This window comes from Monodelphis domestica, chromosome 2 (assembly GCF_027887165.1).
Source record: "Monodelphis domestica isolate mMonDom1 chromosome 2, mMonDom1.pri, whole genome shotgun sequence".
NCBI classification, from domain to species: domain Eukaryota; kingdom Metazoa; phylum Chordata; class Mammalia; order Didelphimorphia; family Didelphidae; genus Monodelphis; species Monodelphis domestica.
Genome location: NC_077228.1, coordinates 7116236 through 7134004, shown reverse-complemented (window position 1 = coordinate 7134004; position 17769 = coordinate 7116236). Strand labels below are relative to the sequence as shown.

At 45.0% G+C, this 17769-nt stretch overlaps 1 protein-coding gene across 3 annotated transcripts in view; it reads left to right on the top strand.

Moving 5' to 3' along the window:
- Positions 1–17769, top strand: part of LRRC7 (leucine rich repeat containing 7) — a 572907-nt gene that overhangs the window by 381151 nt on the left and 173987 nt on the right. For all 3 annotated transcript variants that reach the window (XM_056814946.1, XM_056814945.1, XM_056814947.1), the window contains exon 8: positions 5994–6055. In XM_056814946.1, coding sequence (XP_056670924.1) covers positions 5994–6055 — 62 coding nt within the window. The remainder of the gene's footprint in view (positions 1–5993; positions 6056–17769) is intronic.

Below are 17769 nucleotides of genomic sequence, written 5' to 3'. Positions count from 1 at the left end.
CTTTAGAGACCTTGAAGGGCCATTACAATTCTCAAGTCTATAATTTGGCAGGAGTACAAAACTGTGTATGAATGACTTTTTCTTACTTTAATAAACTGATCATCTTCTGGAGTCCAGTGGGTGAGGAGATGCCCTAGTAGCTGAACTACAATGTTTGAGGTCTTCATTCAAAAAGTAGCCCCTGAATTATTTCTGCCATGTTTTAAATTAAAGTAAAACCAATTCCATTTAACTTATTTTCCTCATCCGTAGAAATAAAGCAGTTGGGCCATATGATTTCTGAGGTCCTTTCTAGATCTAAAATATCTATTTATCTAATGCTATTTGTTCAGAAAGGTTGGTATTACAGTCAGGAAGAGCTAGATTAGGTGTTACTCTGGTTCATAGCATCCTAAATCTAGAACTGGAAGGAATCGCAGAGGCCATCTCACAGTCAATTATCAAGCATTTATGAAGAGCCTAGCAGGGCATTAAGTGCTGGGATGACAGTAACACAAATGAAGCCAGCCCCTCTTCTGGAGGAATTCGAACTCAGTTTGGAGAAACAACAGGTATCTAGAATGAAAATTAATAACAGCAGCTAAATTAATGTGACTCTCTGAGTGGTACAAAGTGTTTTGCACAAAGTATCTCATTTGATCCTCACAACATGGTGAGGTGTTAGTTATTATTGTGCCCATTTTACATATAAGGAAACTGAGCCTGAGAAAATCAAAGGGATCTTCCCCTGGGTCACCCAGCCACTGAGGCAGCATCTCTAGCAGAACTTGAACACGGGTCTTTCTGATGTCAGATACAGCATGTTAGCTCCCACACTGCCCAGCTGCCTCAAATGTGTGAGGGTCTCTGAGTAGATAGATATATGGAACTGGGGGGACTCTGAACAAATCACTTGACCTCTGCTTTAGTTTCCTCCTAAATAAAATGGGAATACTACTAATTCCCTACCTCCTAGGGACATTATGAGGATCAAGTGAGGTGATATTTGTAGAGCAATGATCACTGTGCCTGACACAGAGTAGGTGCTTTATACATGCTCATTTCCTTCCTTCCTTCCTTCCTTCCTTCCTTCCTTCCTCTCTCCCTTCCTTCCTTCCTCTCTCCTTTCCTTCCTTCCTTCCTTCCTTCCTTCCTTCCATGTGTGCTCTGACCATTTGGCTTCCTTGTGGGCCCTTCCCACAAGTTTCCCCTAAAAGAAAGGTACACTGTTAGAGGAGTTAAGGGTCCTGAGTTCAAATCTTGCCTGTGATGTTCATTCCTGGAGTCAGTTTGAGCAGATCAGTTGACATCCCTGGATCTCAGCTTCCTCCTCAATGAAATGTGGGGGGGAGAGATAGCCTTCAGGACTCACATCAAGCCTCAGAGGGCAAACCCATCATCAGGCATCCACGTGGTCGAGTCCAGGACACTATGGCCTCTCATTCCTCTGACGCTGTAGAACTGCTGCGGACCATCCTCTGGGGGTGGCATCAGGCTGATCTATTCTGAGCACTCTGTCTTTGCTGGTTATCACAGCTCTGCTCTCCATCCACTCCATCGCCTGCTGGCAAGGATGCCCCAGGCCTCCGGTTCTCAAGCTATGCTCCTGCTACCACCTGCTGGGCTTTAGCTTGCTAGCAAACAGCAGCTCCCTACTACCATGTATGATGAGGAAGCTCCTTTCTTTCTTATCAGAAGGCTGCCAGACAGGCAGAGGCCAACAATGCATCACAGATAGCCCGAGCGAAAACTATCTATTAGTTTAGCTGCCTGAGCTTGTCCTTAGCAAGTATCTGACTTAGAATGGCAAAATTCTTATACCCCAGATTGCCAGCCTTCTCCCTGAATCTATTTGGAGGGACTCTGCTCAAGAAAATCCATAGGAGGTAGATGGAGAGTGGGGCCAACGTCACTCTCCGAACCCTGGCCCTGCCCCTCTAAGAGAATCCCAGAATAGCAGGCAGAGGAAGCGGAGGTCGACCCAAAAGCTAGATCGAGGAGCCATGGCCATCCTCCGCCATGGCACTCCTCCTCCCCTGCATCTCTTGGGCAGATCTGTGAGCAATGCAAGTCCTCAAGCTCTCTGGTCTGTCTCCCCCATCAGTCAGGCTGCCGCTCCCCATGAACAATCCTCACCTGCATCCCTGTCATTGATGGGTGTTTTGGTCCAGGCTTGAAATTTCAAGAGTAAAGGGAGCTTGTGATGAGAAAATTCCTCCTTTGTTGTAAATGTGCTGTTTACAAAGTCAACAAAGATTCAGCTTTTCAGCATTAAAGCCAGAAGGGAAAAGGGCCATGTAGGGTAATGAGTAGCTATCTGTTCCCGCATGACCAGGAAGGCATGAGATGCTTGGCTCCTTGCTATCCATGCTGTGTCTTAAGTACCTGAGTCTCTGTCTCTCTCTCTCTTTCTCTTTCTCTGTTTCTCTCTCTTTCTGTCTCTCTGTCTTTCTCTCTCTGCCTCTCTGCTCTCTCCCTTCTTTCCACATATAAAGATATAGGTGTGTGTCTACATATGTATTTCAAATATATTTGCACATACATACAAATAAATTATCCACATGAAGTATTTGGTGGGATTCAAAGCTTGAGTCCTCCTCCTCCTCTTCTTCCTCAACTCCAAGCCTTTCTTCAGCTCTCCTCTTTACAGCTAACATGCCCCAAAGAGAAAAAAAAATACTTGTCCTCAGTGAACTCCTCCTTTGTCATTCTCCATGAACTACAGCCATTCTCTCAATAAGATCAACATTCATTGAGCTCCTATAATCACTGAAGAAGCAATCAGTAAACATTTATTGTTGTTCTTCCTTTGCTTTTAAAGAGACCAGGGAGGTCACGGGCTGATGTCTTGACTTGCATGTGAATCAGGTTGAAGGGAGACAGAGTTGAACAAAATCTCCAGCCGTGTTCTCTCTTCCAGAATCATCCAAGTCCAGTGGCAAGATTAAAAAGTCAGGATGCCTGGTGATGGCCAGGGGTTTTGTGGATGACCTTGGTCTCTTTGATGTCTGACTAAGCTTTAAGTGCTCCATGGTACCTGCTTTAGCTACCGTAATAGCTGTTGGAGGAGGCAACTGGGGTAGCTCAGTGCATAGAGAGCGAGGACTAAAGATGGGAGGTCCTGGGTTCAAATCTGGTCTCAAACACTTCCCAGCTGGATGACCCTGGGACAGTCACTTCACCCTCATTGCCTAGCCCTTACTACTCTTCTGTCTTGGAACCAATTCATAGTATTGATTCTAAGATGGAAGGGGTTTAAAAAAAAACACTTTTAGAACAAGTGCTCTCCTCTGCCCCTTCTGCCCAGGACAGACTTCACACCCCCTACATCCCCTTTGGGTCTGAGGCCCATCAGTTAGCCTCAGCCTGGTTTGTCCCATCTGCAGAGATAGTTTTGCCAGGTGTGGCTGCTGCCAGGCTACAGCTTCTTGAGCTATAGATGAGAGCTGTATGAAAGGTGCCCCGAAGGGGGGAGAGCAGCCCTGAAAAAGGCTTAGCAAACCCTCACACCAGAGGTATTCATCCTCCCTGAACCAGTGATGGTGAACCTTTTACAGACTGAGTGCACAAACAGCACCCTCGACACCATATGTGAGCCGCCCACCATACCCCAGACCAGGGGAATGGGGGACCAAAGCACTGCCATTGGGCCACTGAGCAGAGGGGCGGGTGACGAAAGAAATGTCTTCAGGTATGGGGGAGAGGGGGAGAGGAACATCCCCCTCCAGCGTACTCTGGCACATATTCTATAGGTTCACCAACACAGCTCCAAACATTTATAAAGTACCTGCTATGTTCCAGGCACTGAGTTAAGCTCTGGGATGGAAAAAGAGGCAAAAGACAGTCCCTCTCCTCAAGGAGCTTATAATCTAATTAAGGAGACAAAAAAACATATATAAAGCAAGCTCTATAGAGAATAAACAAGGAATAATCAGGAGAGGGAAAACACTAGAATTAAGAGGGATTGGGGATGGCTTCCTGTAGAAAGTGAGATTTTAGTGGGGTTTAAAGGAAGCCCTATTTAAAAGAAAAAGACAAGAGGGATGGTCCCTACCATAAAGTAAGTTTCCAGTTTATTTAGAAAATTAAACATATTCAAATGCAAAGATAAAGGCATCTAGGTGGTACAGTGGATAGAGAACTGAACTTGAAGTCAGGAGGACCTCAGTTTATATCCAGCCCCAATCAGTTTCTGCATCTGTAAAAGGGGTTATGAGAACAAAATGAGAACAAAAAAATTTTTTTCAAAGCACTTTGCAATATCCTATATTATTGCAGGCTGTTTATTATTAATAGATGTTTTTAAGTGATAAATATCAAGGGGAGGGGCAACAAAAGGAATTGAAAATCTCAGAAGACAATTTGTTTTACTGAGAAGGCATCATTTTAAAGACAGCAGTGAAGGGGAAAGACAATAAGAAATGGAATAGTAATTTCACTTTATTCTAACTCTATGTAACATTGAGCAAGGTCCTTTTAACCTCTCCGTCTCAATTTCCTTATTCTAAAACAATTGGATTAGATGATTTTTTTAAGATTTCCTTTCAGTCCTTGATCTATGATCCTATGAATAAAGGAACTTTGATTTAGTAGATAGAGGGCTAGCCTTGGAATCAGGAAAGCTTAAGTTTAAGTCCTACACTGGCAAATATTATAGAACAAAGGAAAGAATTGAAGAAAGAAGGCATGAATGAAAGAACAAAAGAAATAATGACTAAACAAACTGTCAAAGGAATGTTGGAAAGAAGGAAGAAAGAAGGAATGTTGGAAAGAAATAGGAAATAAAGAAGGAAGGGAGGAAGGAATAAAGGTAGGCAGGTAGGTAGGTATGAAGGCACTGTACTAAGTACTTTAAATCTGGTGGGGAAGATGCTATGATTATCCTTTTTTTACATTTTACACTTGAAGAAACTGAGGCCAAGGTTAAGTGACTTGCCCAGGGTGACTCAGCTGATGTCTTAGAGCCTATCTGAACTCCAGGTCTAGTGCTCTGTGCACAGTGGCTCCCCCAAAACCACAAGTAACTTAAGCTCTCCATGTCTCAAGACAGTTAACTAAGTAAGACTGAATGAGTTTGAGATAGCCACCATGGAACTCCCTCTACTGATAAATCATGCCTGGACCCCCTTCCTCCAGAAAGGATCCTGTGATAGGCAGGATCAGGCCAGGCAAAGGGAAGGCAGGAGGGCATATGAGACGCCTCTAATGGGATTTTACCATACCAGAAAATGTCTGAATTGGGCAGAAAGAGAGGGCTTATGGGAAAGAGTTGAGTGATGAGATGAACAAAGTAAATAGAGCCTCAATTGTAGGGGGGCCTTGAAGTGGGGCTTTATCCTGTTGGCGATGGAGATGGAGACTAGTAATGGCTTTTGAGCAAGGATAATACTTTCCCCACTAAAATCCCACCTTCTATAGAAAGCCTTTCTCAACCCCTCTTCACTCTGGTGCTTTCCCTCTTTTAATTATTTCCTCTTTCTCCTGTATGTACATGGCTTGCTTTGTGTACATTTCTTTGCCAGTTGTCACCTCCATAAAATTGTCAGCTGTTCAAAGGACTGTCTTTTCCCCCTTTTGTATCCCTAGCACTTGGCACAATGCCCAGCACATAGTAGGTGTTTAATAAATGTTGAATGAATGAATATAGAGATGCGGATTGGACCTCTGATCTCCTGGGTATTCCTACACCTCGCCCAGGGAGAATGTTCCTACCAATCCATGTCAGCCCTTCTCTACAACTAGAGCCTGGAGCACCAGGTCGCTGTCCAAGGTCTGGCAGAAGTGGCCCTAGAACTATGTCATCCTGGCTTCCATGGCAGGCAGCCCTCTCTCCAGTGGCCAGGCAGACTGTTTAAGGCTCTGTGAGTGAGGACAGTGAAAGTGGGTGCATGTTTACCTGCCTTTTGCCATGACTGGTATAAGAAAATAAACAACAGGAGAGCCCTCGTGTGAAGCCTAGTCTCTGGCGCTGCCTCACTCGTCCTCTTCTCTTTTTTCTTCTCCTCTCCTAGGTTCAATGCACAAACTGGCCCAGCTGGAAAGACTTGACCTAGGCAATAATGAGTTCAGCGAGCTGGTAAGAAGCATGTTTTCTAAATGTTATTCATGCGATGAACATGGCTCGTTTGTTCTATGGATGTAAGCTCAGGGTTTGAAGAGCACTGAGTGATGGGAGGGCTCTGCTGAAGTCATTTCAGTAAACAGCAAATGGCAATGCTGAGACTATTTGTCACTCTGCCAGTGGGGAGGAGGAGGGGGGATGGCGGTTAGGACTCTGGAAGGTGTTGATTTAGTTGATTTAAATTCATTCCATTCAATCCCAGATCCAGTCCCTATAAACTGTCAGATCACTGAAAAGTTACCTCTAGGACACTTGCTCCCTCAGTTTCCTAATCTTTAAAATGGGGGGTGATGAAACTGTCTTACTTATCCCACAGGCTTGTCAACTGAGGTCCAGATGAGAAAGTTAATCAACAAGCATTGGAAAGCATGTGGTACCTTTAAGCTTTAAACAGATCTGTGAGTAGGTCGTTACTAGAGTCATCGAGCAGTCAATACACATTTATTAAGTACTTACTGTGTGCCAGGCAGCATGGTTGCTTGGGAGAAATGATAGATTAGAAATCAGGAGACTTGGATTCTGGAAGATTCTGGAACCCTTTTTAAATATCAGGGTCTTCCTCTGTTAAATAAAGAGGTAAGAGTCCATGGAACAGTGGACTGAGCATTTGGTGTTACAGGGCGTGAGTTCAAATCTCAGTTCTACTATTCACTACCTCCATGATTAACATGGGCAAATCATTTAACCAGTTTCCCCTTCTTTAAAATAGTAATGCCTTTCATAATGCCAGCCTAGTTCACAGGGTAAGAGGGTGGCTTAAAACAGAAGATATCTGTGAAGAGATTTGCAACTCTAAAAGCCCTCTATGTCCACTGCTGGCAGAGAATGTGACCCACAATGGATCAAGAATTGTTGGTAGAATCAGGAAAACCTGGATTCAGTTCTTGCCACTGATATAGCCTGACTGTATGACCTCTGTTCTAGTCACTTGACTTTTTAGGCAATTCTGGATGATTGATTATAGGTCAGTCAGTGAGTGGATCATCATTACCAAGCAGTGAGGATTAAAAGGAAGACCAAAACAGTCCCTGCCCTCAAAGAGCTCCCTTTCTAATGGGGGAAACAACATGCCAACAAATATGCCCAAACCACCTATGTACAGGTTAAACAAGAAATAATCAAAAGAGGTGAGAAAACAGAGGGATGAAGAGAGCTCTCTTGAGAAAAGTGATGCACGAGGCATCAATTCTGTGGTGCTCAGCTTTGTTCATAGACCAGCTCTCCTAGCCATACATTCATTGTTCCTAGGAAAACCACACCTTTGGCTACATGGACCCTTACTAGCTATATGACCCTACACAAGTCACTTAACTGCATTTTCCTCAGTGTCTTCATCTATGAAATGAGCTGGAGAAGGAAATGGCAAACCTCTGCAGTATCTTTACCAAGAAAACCCCAAATGGGGTCTTGAAGAGTTGGGAATGACTAAATAACAACAACAACAGTGTGTGTGTGTGTGTGTGTGTGTGTGTGTGTGTGTGTGTGCATGTGTGTGTGTGTGGATGGCTAGATATAGATATATAGATGTAAGTTTTGGCTACAGCAACTTAAGAAATTACCTAGTAAAGTAAGGAAGAGTCTCAGTCTTGAGGCTCACACTTGGGTCTGTCCTTTAAAGAATAAATGGGGTTTTGAATTTGCATAGCCTGTGGTTAGTTAAAGCACTAAATAATACAGGTCCCATGACCCTGAAAAACTGAAACCTGTCCGGGAATGAGGGTACAACAAGCACAGATAATGTCCATTGCCAGCAGGAGTGCGGATAGGCATTCTGAGTTTGGGGCACCTGTTGTCTAAGAATCTTGAGTGCGAATTTAGCCAGGTTAAGACTGGGGGCTCCAGCCACACTTCAGTGTTATTCAGAACCAGCATGGTGGAAGAACTTAAGGAATCCCACAAGTCCACAATTCTATTTGGACTCTGATTTTCTCCCTCCTGTCATGTTGGACTGAGCCCAACAATACACCTCTTCCCTGGGACACTAGGATTCAGGATGCCTTTGTTATTTGTGGAGAAAACGCAATGGCTTAGAATTGTTTTAAAATTCAGAGAATCCCTTCCTCAGGGTGGCAAGGATATCAGAGTCGACCCATCCCTGACCAAGATTCCCCTCTAGAACATCCCTGGTGATCATCTCCCAGCCTCTGCTTAAGTATCTTCAGTGGAGGGAACCTCCTGAGGCAACCCAGGTCTTCTTCTGAACAGCTTTTGTTCTTAGGACCCACTTTTTCTGATGTCAAGGCTAATTCTCACTCTCCATCATTTCCACTGTTTTCCTGGTTCTGCCTTCCTCTGCCACCCAGAACCAAGCTGATCCTTCACTTCAGTCTTCCAAATACTTAAAGAAGGCTATCTAGTCCCCTCCCTGGGTGGTATCTTCTTGGTCTTGGTATTGTCACTTCCTTAAAGCAATCCTCTCCTAGCATCCCCTCCATGGGCCCTTCACCATTCTCTTTTCTCTCCTCTGGATGCTCTCCAGGCTCTCAGCGTTCCCCCCTAATTTGTGGTGCCCAGCTCTAAACTACAGAGGTGGTAAATGAGGAAAGAATATACACAAGGTCTCTCGATGTGAATATCATGCATCTCTCAGAGCAGACAAGAGCCACTTGGGTTGGACTGTGGAGAGCTTCCACATCAGACTGGGGCCTCATCTTGGGTTTAATGACCACCTAACCCCCCACAGGTTGTTTCCTATGAACTGTCTCTAACCACTTCTGGCCTCCATATGACATGAGGTGGATTTGGGGAAGCAAAGTGAACAATGTCATCTTTTCCATAAAATCCTAGAACCAGGAGGAATACAAATTTGGAGAGCTCAGAAAGCAGTTAGGTAAAGCCATATGTGAAAGGAGCACTTCTTATAAGCTCTCCAGGAATTAGCCATCCAGCCTATGACTGGAGATCACTGAGAAAGGGGAACCCACCATCCCTCCAGGCCACTCTTTCTATTTGGAAAACTCTAGTTATCAACCATTTTTCCTGAGAGTAAATCTCAATTGGCTTCCTTCGTTGCTCCTTACACTTTGTCCTTTATTCCGATTGCATTTCCTCTTCTTAGAGTTCCTCTAATGCTCTAGCCCTGTCACCATTCTTCTGGGGCCTGACTCTGTCACTCAGGGGTTTGGGTCACCTGCAAATCTGGTTAGTGTGTCATCGATGCCTTTATCTGAGTCAGTGATAGAATGTTAAAGAGCAAATTGATTTCAACTCATTAGCCTTGGCCCAGTCTTCTCAGAAGAGCATCGCATTACCGATTCATTCTGGCCTCACCGTTCACTAAAACTCTTCCATGGTTTTGCCCATGAATGACTTCCTAACTGCAGCCTCCATCTGCTGCCATCTTGGGAGCCATGTGGTCCCCTCCTCTCCTGGGGCCAGGCCGTTCCCTGATGTCCACGGCTCCCTAGAGGGGCCATGTGGTTCTCTGTCTGTGCAAGCTTCCCTCCAGAGACTGCAAATCTGTACGTGGCCAACTGACTTGTCCTTATTTAGCGAGCTCTGTTTCCGGCTGCCTGCCGGGCTGCTCGTCCCCTTCCACTTGTTCTTGTCAGGGTCAGCAACAAGGACGTAGCTCAGACGTATGATGAGCCATGACTTAATCGGCCATTCTTAATGGGATGGTTGGGAAACAACCCGTAGCCAGGGCAAGACTCGTTCTCGGCTCTGCAAGGAGACAAGCAAACCAGAACAAAGTCGGGTCGGCCTCCTTGGAAACCTTTGGTCAGCAAGAGATGGTCCTGTATTAGATGGAGCATGTCACAAGGGCACCTGACCCCCTTCCTATACTTCGAGTAATTGTTTAAACCGAGTAGAGGACCCTACGTTTATCTCTACCTTTTAAAGTGTTGCCTGGAGCCCACCATTTGGGGATGGCAAATTTCCATCTATTAGCCATCCCACTCACATTTGTGGGAACTAAACGTTAGGAAGTGGGCTTTCGCCTGCATCTGCAGGGGCAAGAACTTGCATTTTGATAATGATCCTTTTTTAAAATAAAATTGGTTTCCTTTAGGATTCTCTGTTTTTTCTCATTCATTTAAACATAAAACATGAATCTGAGAAAGAGTGCCAAGGCCTCACCAGACAGCCCAAGGCCATGACTGAAAAAAAAAGGTTAAGAATCCTTGAGAAAACATTATTGAAAATACTGAATGGCCACGTCCAAAGCTGCAACCCTGCCCTTGAGGCCTTCTTTCTGGGGAGCCCTGATACGTGATTGACCCCTCTTTGAATCTAGTCAGCCTACCAGCTCCTATTCCATCTCTGTTATCCCCTGATCCTTCTCTTTCCCATTTTCCCTAAGACTTTTTCGTTGGGTCAAAGAACTAAAGTTTGGAAAGGGAGCCCAGAGGCCATGAAGTCCAGAGCCCTCATTTTACAGTTAGGGAGACTGAGGCCCAGGGAGGAAAAGTGAATTGCTCAGGCTCATGTGGGTAAATAAGGTAAGCATCTAAAGCAGGATTTTAAGCCAGAGCTTGAAAGTCCCACATCTTGCAAAATGCAAGAGTAACTTGGCATTCCTCTTAATCTACTGGTCTAGTAATGGTCAAAGCAGAAATGAGTTTAGTCTGCTGTGACGTGGTCTTAATGAAGAGCTTTTAGTGCTCACCTCTTCTCCTTACCAGTGCTCATAAATGGTTCTTTTATTCATCCATTCCTGAATTCCCCAGAGCACCGTAGCAAATCCACTAAAGACCAGGTCAAGTCAAGTCAACAAGTAGGAAGAGCTAAGCTTAAAACTGGCCTCCAACATGTACTTGTTACCTTGAGCTCCTTCTGCCTTGGTTTCCCCAATGGTAAAATAGGAATGACAATAATAGCATTTATCTCACAGCGTTGTCATAAGGATCAAATGAAATACCATTTGTAAAATCACTGAATGGTGCTCGGCACATAGTTAAGCGCTATATAAGTAACTAAACCATCCCCCTCCTCTTCCCCTCCCTACATGGAACCGAGGTAGATCTAAGAGGCCTGGAAAGGGCTTTAAAGGCCAGACAGGATTTTGTCGTTGCTTGGACAGGCCCTTCTTTTCCAGAAAATATGAAGATGACATTTGCCGGCCGTTCTCCCCTCCTCATTGCTCTGACTCCTCAGAGGGTGCTCGCGGAGCCACTCTCACAAGTCCTTTGGGTGCCTGAGATCATTCTCTGATCTTCCTTCTCCACGTGACAAGCCCAAATTAAAGAGTCAAACAACAGCTAATGACCGAATGTCCATCATGAGCCATTAGAGGCTCTGCAATAATTCAAATTGGAAAACAAATGTGTCTGGCCATTGACTACGTCTGTCACTTACCTTTGGCAATATGGAATATTTCATTAACTCCTCGTTTGCTTCTGTGCTCTCTGCCAGGGATATGTTCTGATTCTACAAGGCTTTGGGCAAAAACAAGAGGCTGGATCTTAACGCGAAGAACTATGTCAGGAAAATGTGTCCAAAGAGGAAAGAGGGAGCCAGACAGCAGGGACTAAACGAGGCCCCGAAGGACTTTTGTTTTATTTCATAAGGTGGGGGGAGAAGAGATTAAAGGGTGCAAGTTGGCGAGATTACAGGGCAGACCCGTCCAAGGCTCACTCCCTCCAGAACATGGGCATCCTGTCCCTTGGCTCGTTAGACCCAAGGGACTCATGGAGAGGATCCTCCTTGGAGGAGTTGCCCCCTTCTCTACGGTATATCAAATTTACCTGGGAAGCCAGCTTGGTTTTTCCTTCAAGTTCAGCCCAGATGTGTCTTGATTGCTTTGTGTCTCCTGGAAATCAGTGATCTGGAGAGCCAGTCCTGTGCAGTGGGTGGAGGGCTGAACTTCAGGGCAGGAGGACCTTCATGGCTTCTATCGGATCCCTGCTACATCTGTGGCTGCTCGGGGGTCACCAGCCCTCTCAGAGCTCCCCAATTCCAAAGCACAACTGTTTGAGTCCGATTTATGATGACCAAATCACTGAGTCTTTTCTCACTTATTGTTCAATACAGACAGAATAAAGTTGATTCTCCTTAGAAGTTTATGAATTTATTTGCTTGGCTGACATGGCTGTCATGCGGCCAGCCTCTTGGGGTTACCTGACTGGACTACAGAGCAAACACCTGATTCCCAGAGAGCTCTGGAAGTCACAGGTCGTGTGATCTCTCTGTACACCAACACACAAGAAGCATTTAATAGTTCTCTGAACTGAATAAAGAAAAAAAGAATCCATTTGCAAGAAATGAGGGTATTGTTCCATTTTTACTGTCAGGAGCAGAACTAATTATTTTAGTTTTCCCTGAGGGGATTGGGGGGAGCCTGGAACTTCCTGTGTGGAAACTACCTTTACTAATAAAAATGCCAAGTAACTAGTAAGAACTTTGAATCTTACAAAAGCACCTGGCACCTGAAGAGCTTCAGAAAGTGGCTGAGAGTGACTTTATCGCCTAAACAGAAGAGGCAGGACTTGATTTCATGGTCTTCCTAACTCCAAGGCCATCCCCCTAGAGCCACTAGGCAGCACTGGCTCCCAAGATGAACTATAGAAGAATGAAGAATCCCCAAAAAGTCTTAGATGTAGCCCTCTAGTGAGAGACGTTCTTAGCCTCAGCCCACAAGAAGCAATATGGTGTGACAGATAAAATATTAACTGTGGCTAAGAGAAACTGGGTTCAAATCTTGCCTCAGATGCTTGTAAGTTTTGCTACCTAAGACAAGTCACTCTCAGCCTCAGTTTCCTCATGTGAAAAATGGGAGGAGAAGGAAACACTGGGCTTAGAAGCCTATGAGGACCCTTCCAATTTTCAGTCGCTGATCTTTCCCCAAAGAGCCTATTTCACTTATCACCGAAATTCAACCCCACCTATTCTGATGTAATAGTAAACCAAACCAATCCATTATGATCAGTGACTTCATCCATGGATAGGATGACTAGTCCTCTCTTCCTTAGTAGATTTTCTTCATCAGTTGCCATGGCCAAAAACCATGGCCTAATGGTCACTGCTTGCCTTGAGCAGCAGACATAGTTTTATTACCAAACATGCACTTGAAGCCTTTTCAGCATGGGTTCCACTGATGTGGAACTCTTAATGGGAAAACATTCTCTCTCTCTCTCTCTCTCTCTCTCTCTCTCTCTCTCTCTCTCTCTCTGTATGTATGTATGTATGTATATATATATATATATATATATATATATACTGAGAAGTGATGTACCCTACCTTGTACAAATAAAGAAACTCAATTCTCCTCTCCCTCAAGGACTCTCTTGATGAGCAACCAAAGAACTTCTTTTCCCTTTCTTTTTCCCCCGTTTTTGTTTTTCCTACTGACATAGGAAGCAATTTTTCCATCATCATCTTTCTCTTGTCTGCAAAGTGGTGACTGGACCCTATGAATGAAATAATTAGCCCAGCTCGCCTTTCCTTCAATAGATTTTTTCTAAGCACTGTAGGCTTGTGAGTGCAGCTGGCACTTTGGCAATCTTTAGTCAACAGTCTTACCAGATGAATTAAAGGCAAAATGCTCTGTGATTAAGCCAGGGGAAACTGTTTTGAAAGAGGCTCTGTATTTGCATTTGAGGCTTCACAAAGGAAATATGAGCATTTGGTGCTCATGAGGGAAATAGAATTATATAACCCTGAATATTCAGGAGGGGATTGTGAATCACCATTAACACAAATGCAAATTATTTTCTATGATTTAGTCAAATCTCAAGCTCTTTTATGGGCAGAGATTTTAAAATTTGTCGGACTGATGAGTATAATCATAGGAAAGACAATTTGATTTCCAGGTATGACAGGACTAATGGTTAACCAAAGCCTGAGCACAACTTTTAGTCTTAGCAGTTTATAGATAATAGTCTAGAGCAGAAGGTCACACAGCCCAGGGGCTTCTAGAATGCCACCCTCCAGATTAAAATGTAATTGGAAAATATTCAACAGAATAAATAAAAATGCAATTATTATTCAGTTGTGTTCAAGCCTTCATGACCCCATCTGGAGTTTTCTTGGCAAAGATTAAGGTGGTTTGCCATTTCCTTTTCCAGCTCATTTTGCAGATGAGGAAACTGAGGCTAGCAGGGTTAAATGACTTGCTATAGGGCACATAGCTAGTAAGCAGCTGAGCCCAGATTAGAACTCATGAAGATGAGTCTTCCTGACTCCAGGGCCAGTACTCTATCTAGTGCACCATCTAACTGCATTTTTCTAAGGCAATCTATGGTACCAGGGATCCTTATGTACTATGTAGTAGTATCCATTTCTATTTGAGTTTGACCCCATTGGTCTAGGTAATTCCCTGCTTGTTCTTAATTTCCTCAACTAGAAATATACTCTGAAACAAAGTCTGACCTCAAAGGTCTAGTTTTAGGTCACATTTATATAGTGCTTCCATGTTTTCCAAATGTTTTGCAAGCATGTGGTCCAACAATCTTGTGACATGAAATCTGATATTATACCCTTTTCACAGAGGAAAAAACTGAGGTTTGCAGCACATAAAGAAGTGACATGGCCAATGGTTAGTGTTAGAGACAAGCTTTGAATTCAGGTCTCCTTTATTGAAAGCCTGGTACCCTCTTTTCATTGTGAAGCTTATAAATAATTTCATTCCTATTAAGAAATATATCTTTTCTTAGAGAAATATGTTTTAATACGTGGAACCCAGATAAGATGTTTTTAGTGGTGTGAAGTGAAACAAACAGTGCTTTGGGGTGTTCATTTGTTTAACTGTAGGACTACTGAACAAGCTAAAAGGAAACCACAAGAGGTTATTTAATCCAGAAGTGGCAATAATGAGCCATCATCCATGTTCATCATCATCATTGGGAAACTTCACAAATCTATATTTACAAAGTGCCTATTTTGTGGCTAACATGGTTTCTCTGTTGTATGGTAGTAAGGGTCTCTGATCATGGCAATGCGAATGTCCCAGGACAACTTCCCTGTTCTTTGAGCAATCAGTTAATCAGTAACAAGCATCTGCTAACCATCTACTATGTCCTAGACAGTGTGCTGAGTACTAGGACCATGAACATGAAGAAATGAAACCATCTCTCCTCTCTCTGGGAGTCAAAGACAACAGCGTAAACCATAGAAATACAAAGAAGGAAGGAGGGAGATTGGGCATTAGCAGTTAGGAGGGCAAAAAAGGCTTCATGTGGCATGAGCTGCTGCTTAAAGAAAAAGGGATTCTCAGAGGTGCCAGCAAGAGAAGGGAGATCAGTTTGGTTTGGCTTCATCACATAATGTCCAATGCAATGAAGGAAGGAAGGAAGGAAGGAAGGAAGGAAGGAAGGAAGGAAGGAAGGAAGGAAGGAAGGAAGGGAGGGAGGGAGGGAGGGAGGGAGGGAGGAAGGAAGGAAGGAAGGAAGGAAGGAAGGAAGGAAGGAAGGAAGGAAGGAAGGAAGGAAGGAAGGAAGGAAGGAAGGAAGGAAGGAAGGAAGGAAGGAAGGAAGGAAGGAAGGAAGGAAGGAAGGAAGGAAGGAAGGAAGGAAGGAAGGACTTGCTCCCTTTTGTCTCTCCCTCAGCAGACCTTCATTCTCCCACTAGGCTGACTTGGCTGCCCAATTGATACCTATTGGTTGGCAGTTGCCGGAAAGGAGGAACTGGCCCTTCTGCAAAGGGTTTTCTTCTCTTGGATGACATCTGGGGGGATCAGGTTAAGAACAGGAACAGAAGCAGGAAACACTGCCATTCCTTGCAAGCCATATGATCATTCTCTATCCCAAGCCTACAAGAAAGAAATGATTCCGATGCTCACAGATGACTGTCAGACAGTCAGTCACAAGAGGCATCCTGGAGCTTGGCACATAGCAACAGTCAGTGTTACTGAAGATGAAAATTGCCCGGGGTGTCCCAGAAGTCTTATTGCAGCATTAGCTTTAGTGGCTTGAAGTGGCTTCAATAACTCCCAACTGCTCAGATGCACCTGAGATGCTCTCTACGAGGTGGGCAGGGGCAGGACAGAAAGGTTTATGGACTGCTTCACTCAACAGAACCTAAATTATGGGCAGGAATGATGGGGGGGTGGCTTCGTGTCTTGCTAATCATTGACACTTTGGGAGAATGTCTCCCTCTCTCCCTTAAGGTGAGCAGCACAAGGGCTTTGACCTGCTCCTTTTCCAAGCCTGGGCAGCCTGGTGGTCCCCTAATGTGGCGGGGAGGCACCATGTTATGCCCAGATTTGGTCCAGGCGTGGCTGGCATAGCCAAGCTCAAGAGCATTTGGCCTCTCGGAGTCTGACAGGCCGGGGTTCTGGGCGGCCACAACTGACCACCTACTTGACTCTGAATACATCTCAGATGGATTCCAGGAGGCAGCTGGCCTTGCCCATGGCAGAGGGCTCAGGGCAGGTCTGAAGCCACAAGATTGGAGGCTGCTCCTCGCCATGTGAAACCAACATTTCTTCCTGGATGTCTAAATTGGCCTTAATTTCATAACAGAGGAAATGACTGGTTGTGACGGGATTCATGACAAGCCAGGCTGAGGTTGCCGAGATACTGGCTTGGCCAGCGTCTGCCTTCAGGATGCGTGTAGGAGTGCAAGATACCGTCCAAGCTGAGCCTGCCCCACTGGCTGTTCACTGCCTGGCTGGTAGAGAGAAGAGAAGAAGAGGTGAAACGGGTGTAAAGAGCCCGTCTGGCAGACCTTTGGCTTGGCACCGCCACCTTCTGGTCATCCCAGGCTGCCCTCCGGGCCAGGCTTCTTGGCCTCGGGCTATTGTGAGGATCAAAGGAGATATTTGGATGGTGTTTAGCCCGGCAAACAGAAGGGGCTCTCTAAATGCTCATTCCCTTCCCTCTTGGCAGGAGAGGCAGTGCAACACTTCAAGGGATGCCAATGGGATGACAGTTGTCGCAGCTAGTTTGATGCCCCTCATTGGCTGAGCTCCTCCCCCCCCCCCCAGGTGAGGGAGCTCCTGGGAGCCACTTTTCCACTCGGCAGCAACTTCCAAAAGTCTTCTAATTCTTCTCATAGAAAGTCCAGCAAGAGGGAAGCCAGGGGTGCCCCCAGCTGCAGCAGAAGGCTCTGTCTTCAGGCAAGGTTTATGCAACAGCGAAAGCCATCCTTGTAGGCAGCCTACCTGTAGGGGTGCAATACAATTGTGGCGGTTCGGTGAGGTCCAGCTCTTCACTGGGGGGAGAGGGACTGGGGAAGGGTGACCAGATTTGAGAAAGTCACAGGGATGGTTAAAGGAAACAGCTGAAATGCTCGTTCCAGAACCAGAGGTTGTATTTATGTAAATGTTTCATGATGTTTCCCAGAATAAGAAATATAGAGGGGGTGTGTGTGTGTGAGTATGTGTGAGTGTGTGAATGAGTGTATGTGTGTGAGTGAGTGTATGTGTGCGTGTGTGTATTGTGTGTGAGTGAGTGTATGTGTGAGTCAGTGTATGAGTGTGTGTGAGTGAGTGTGTGAATGAGTGGGTGTGAGTGGGTGTGTATGCGTGAGTGTGTGTGAATGAGTGTGAGTATGAGTGTGAATGTGTGAGTGAGTGAGCATGTGTGAGTGTGTGGGTGAGTGTGTGTGTGTGAGTGTATGTATTGTGTGTGAGTGAGTGTATGTGTGAGTGTATGTACTGTGTGAGTGAGTGTGAGTGAGTGTGTGTGAGTGAGTGTATGAGTGTGTGTGAGTGTGTGAATGAGTGGGTGTGAGTGAGTGTGTGAATGAGTGTGAGTATGAGTGTGAGTGTGTGAGTGAGTGAGTGAGTG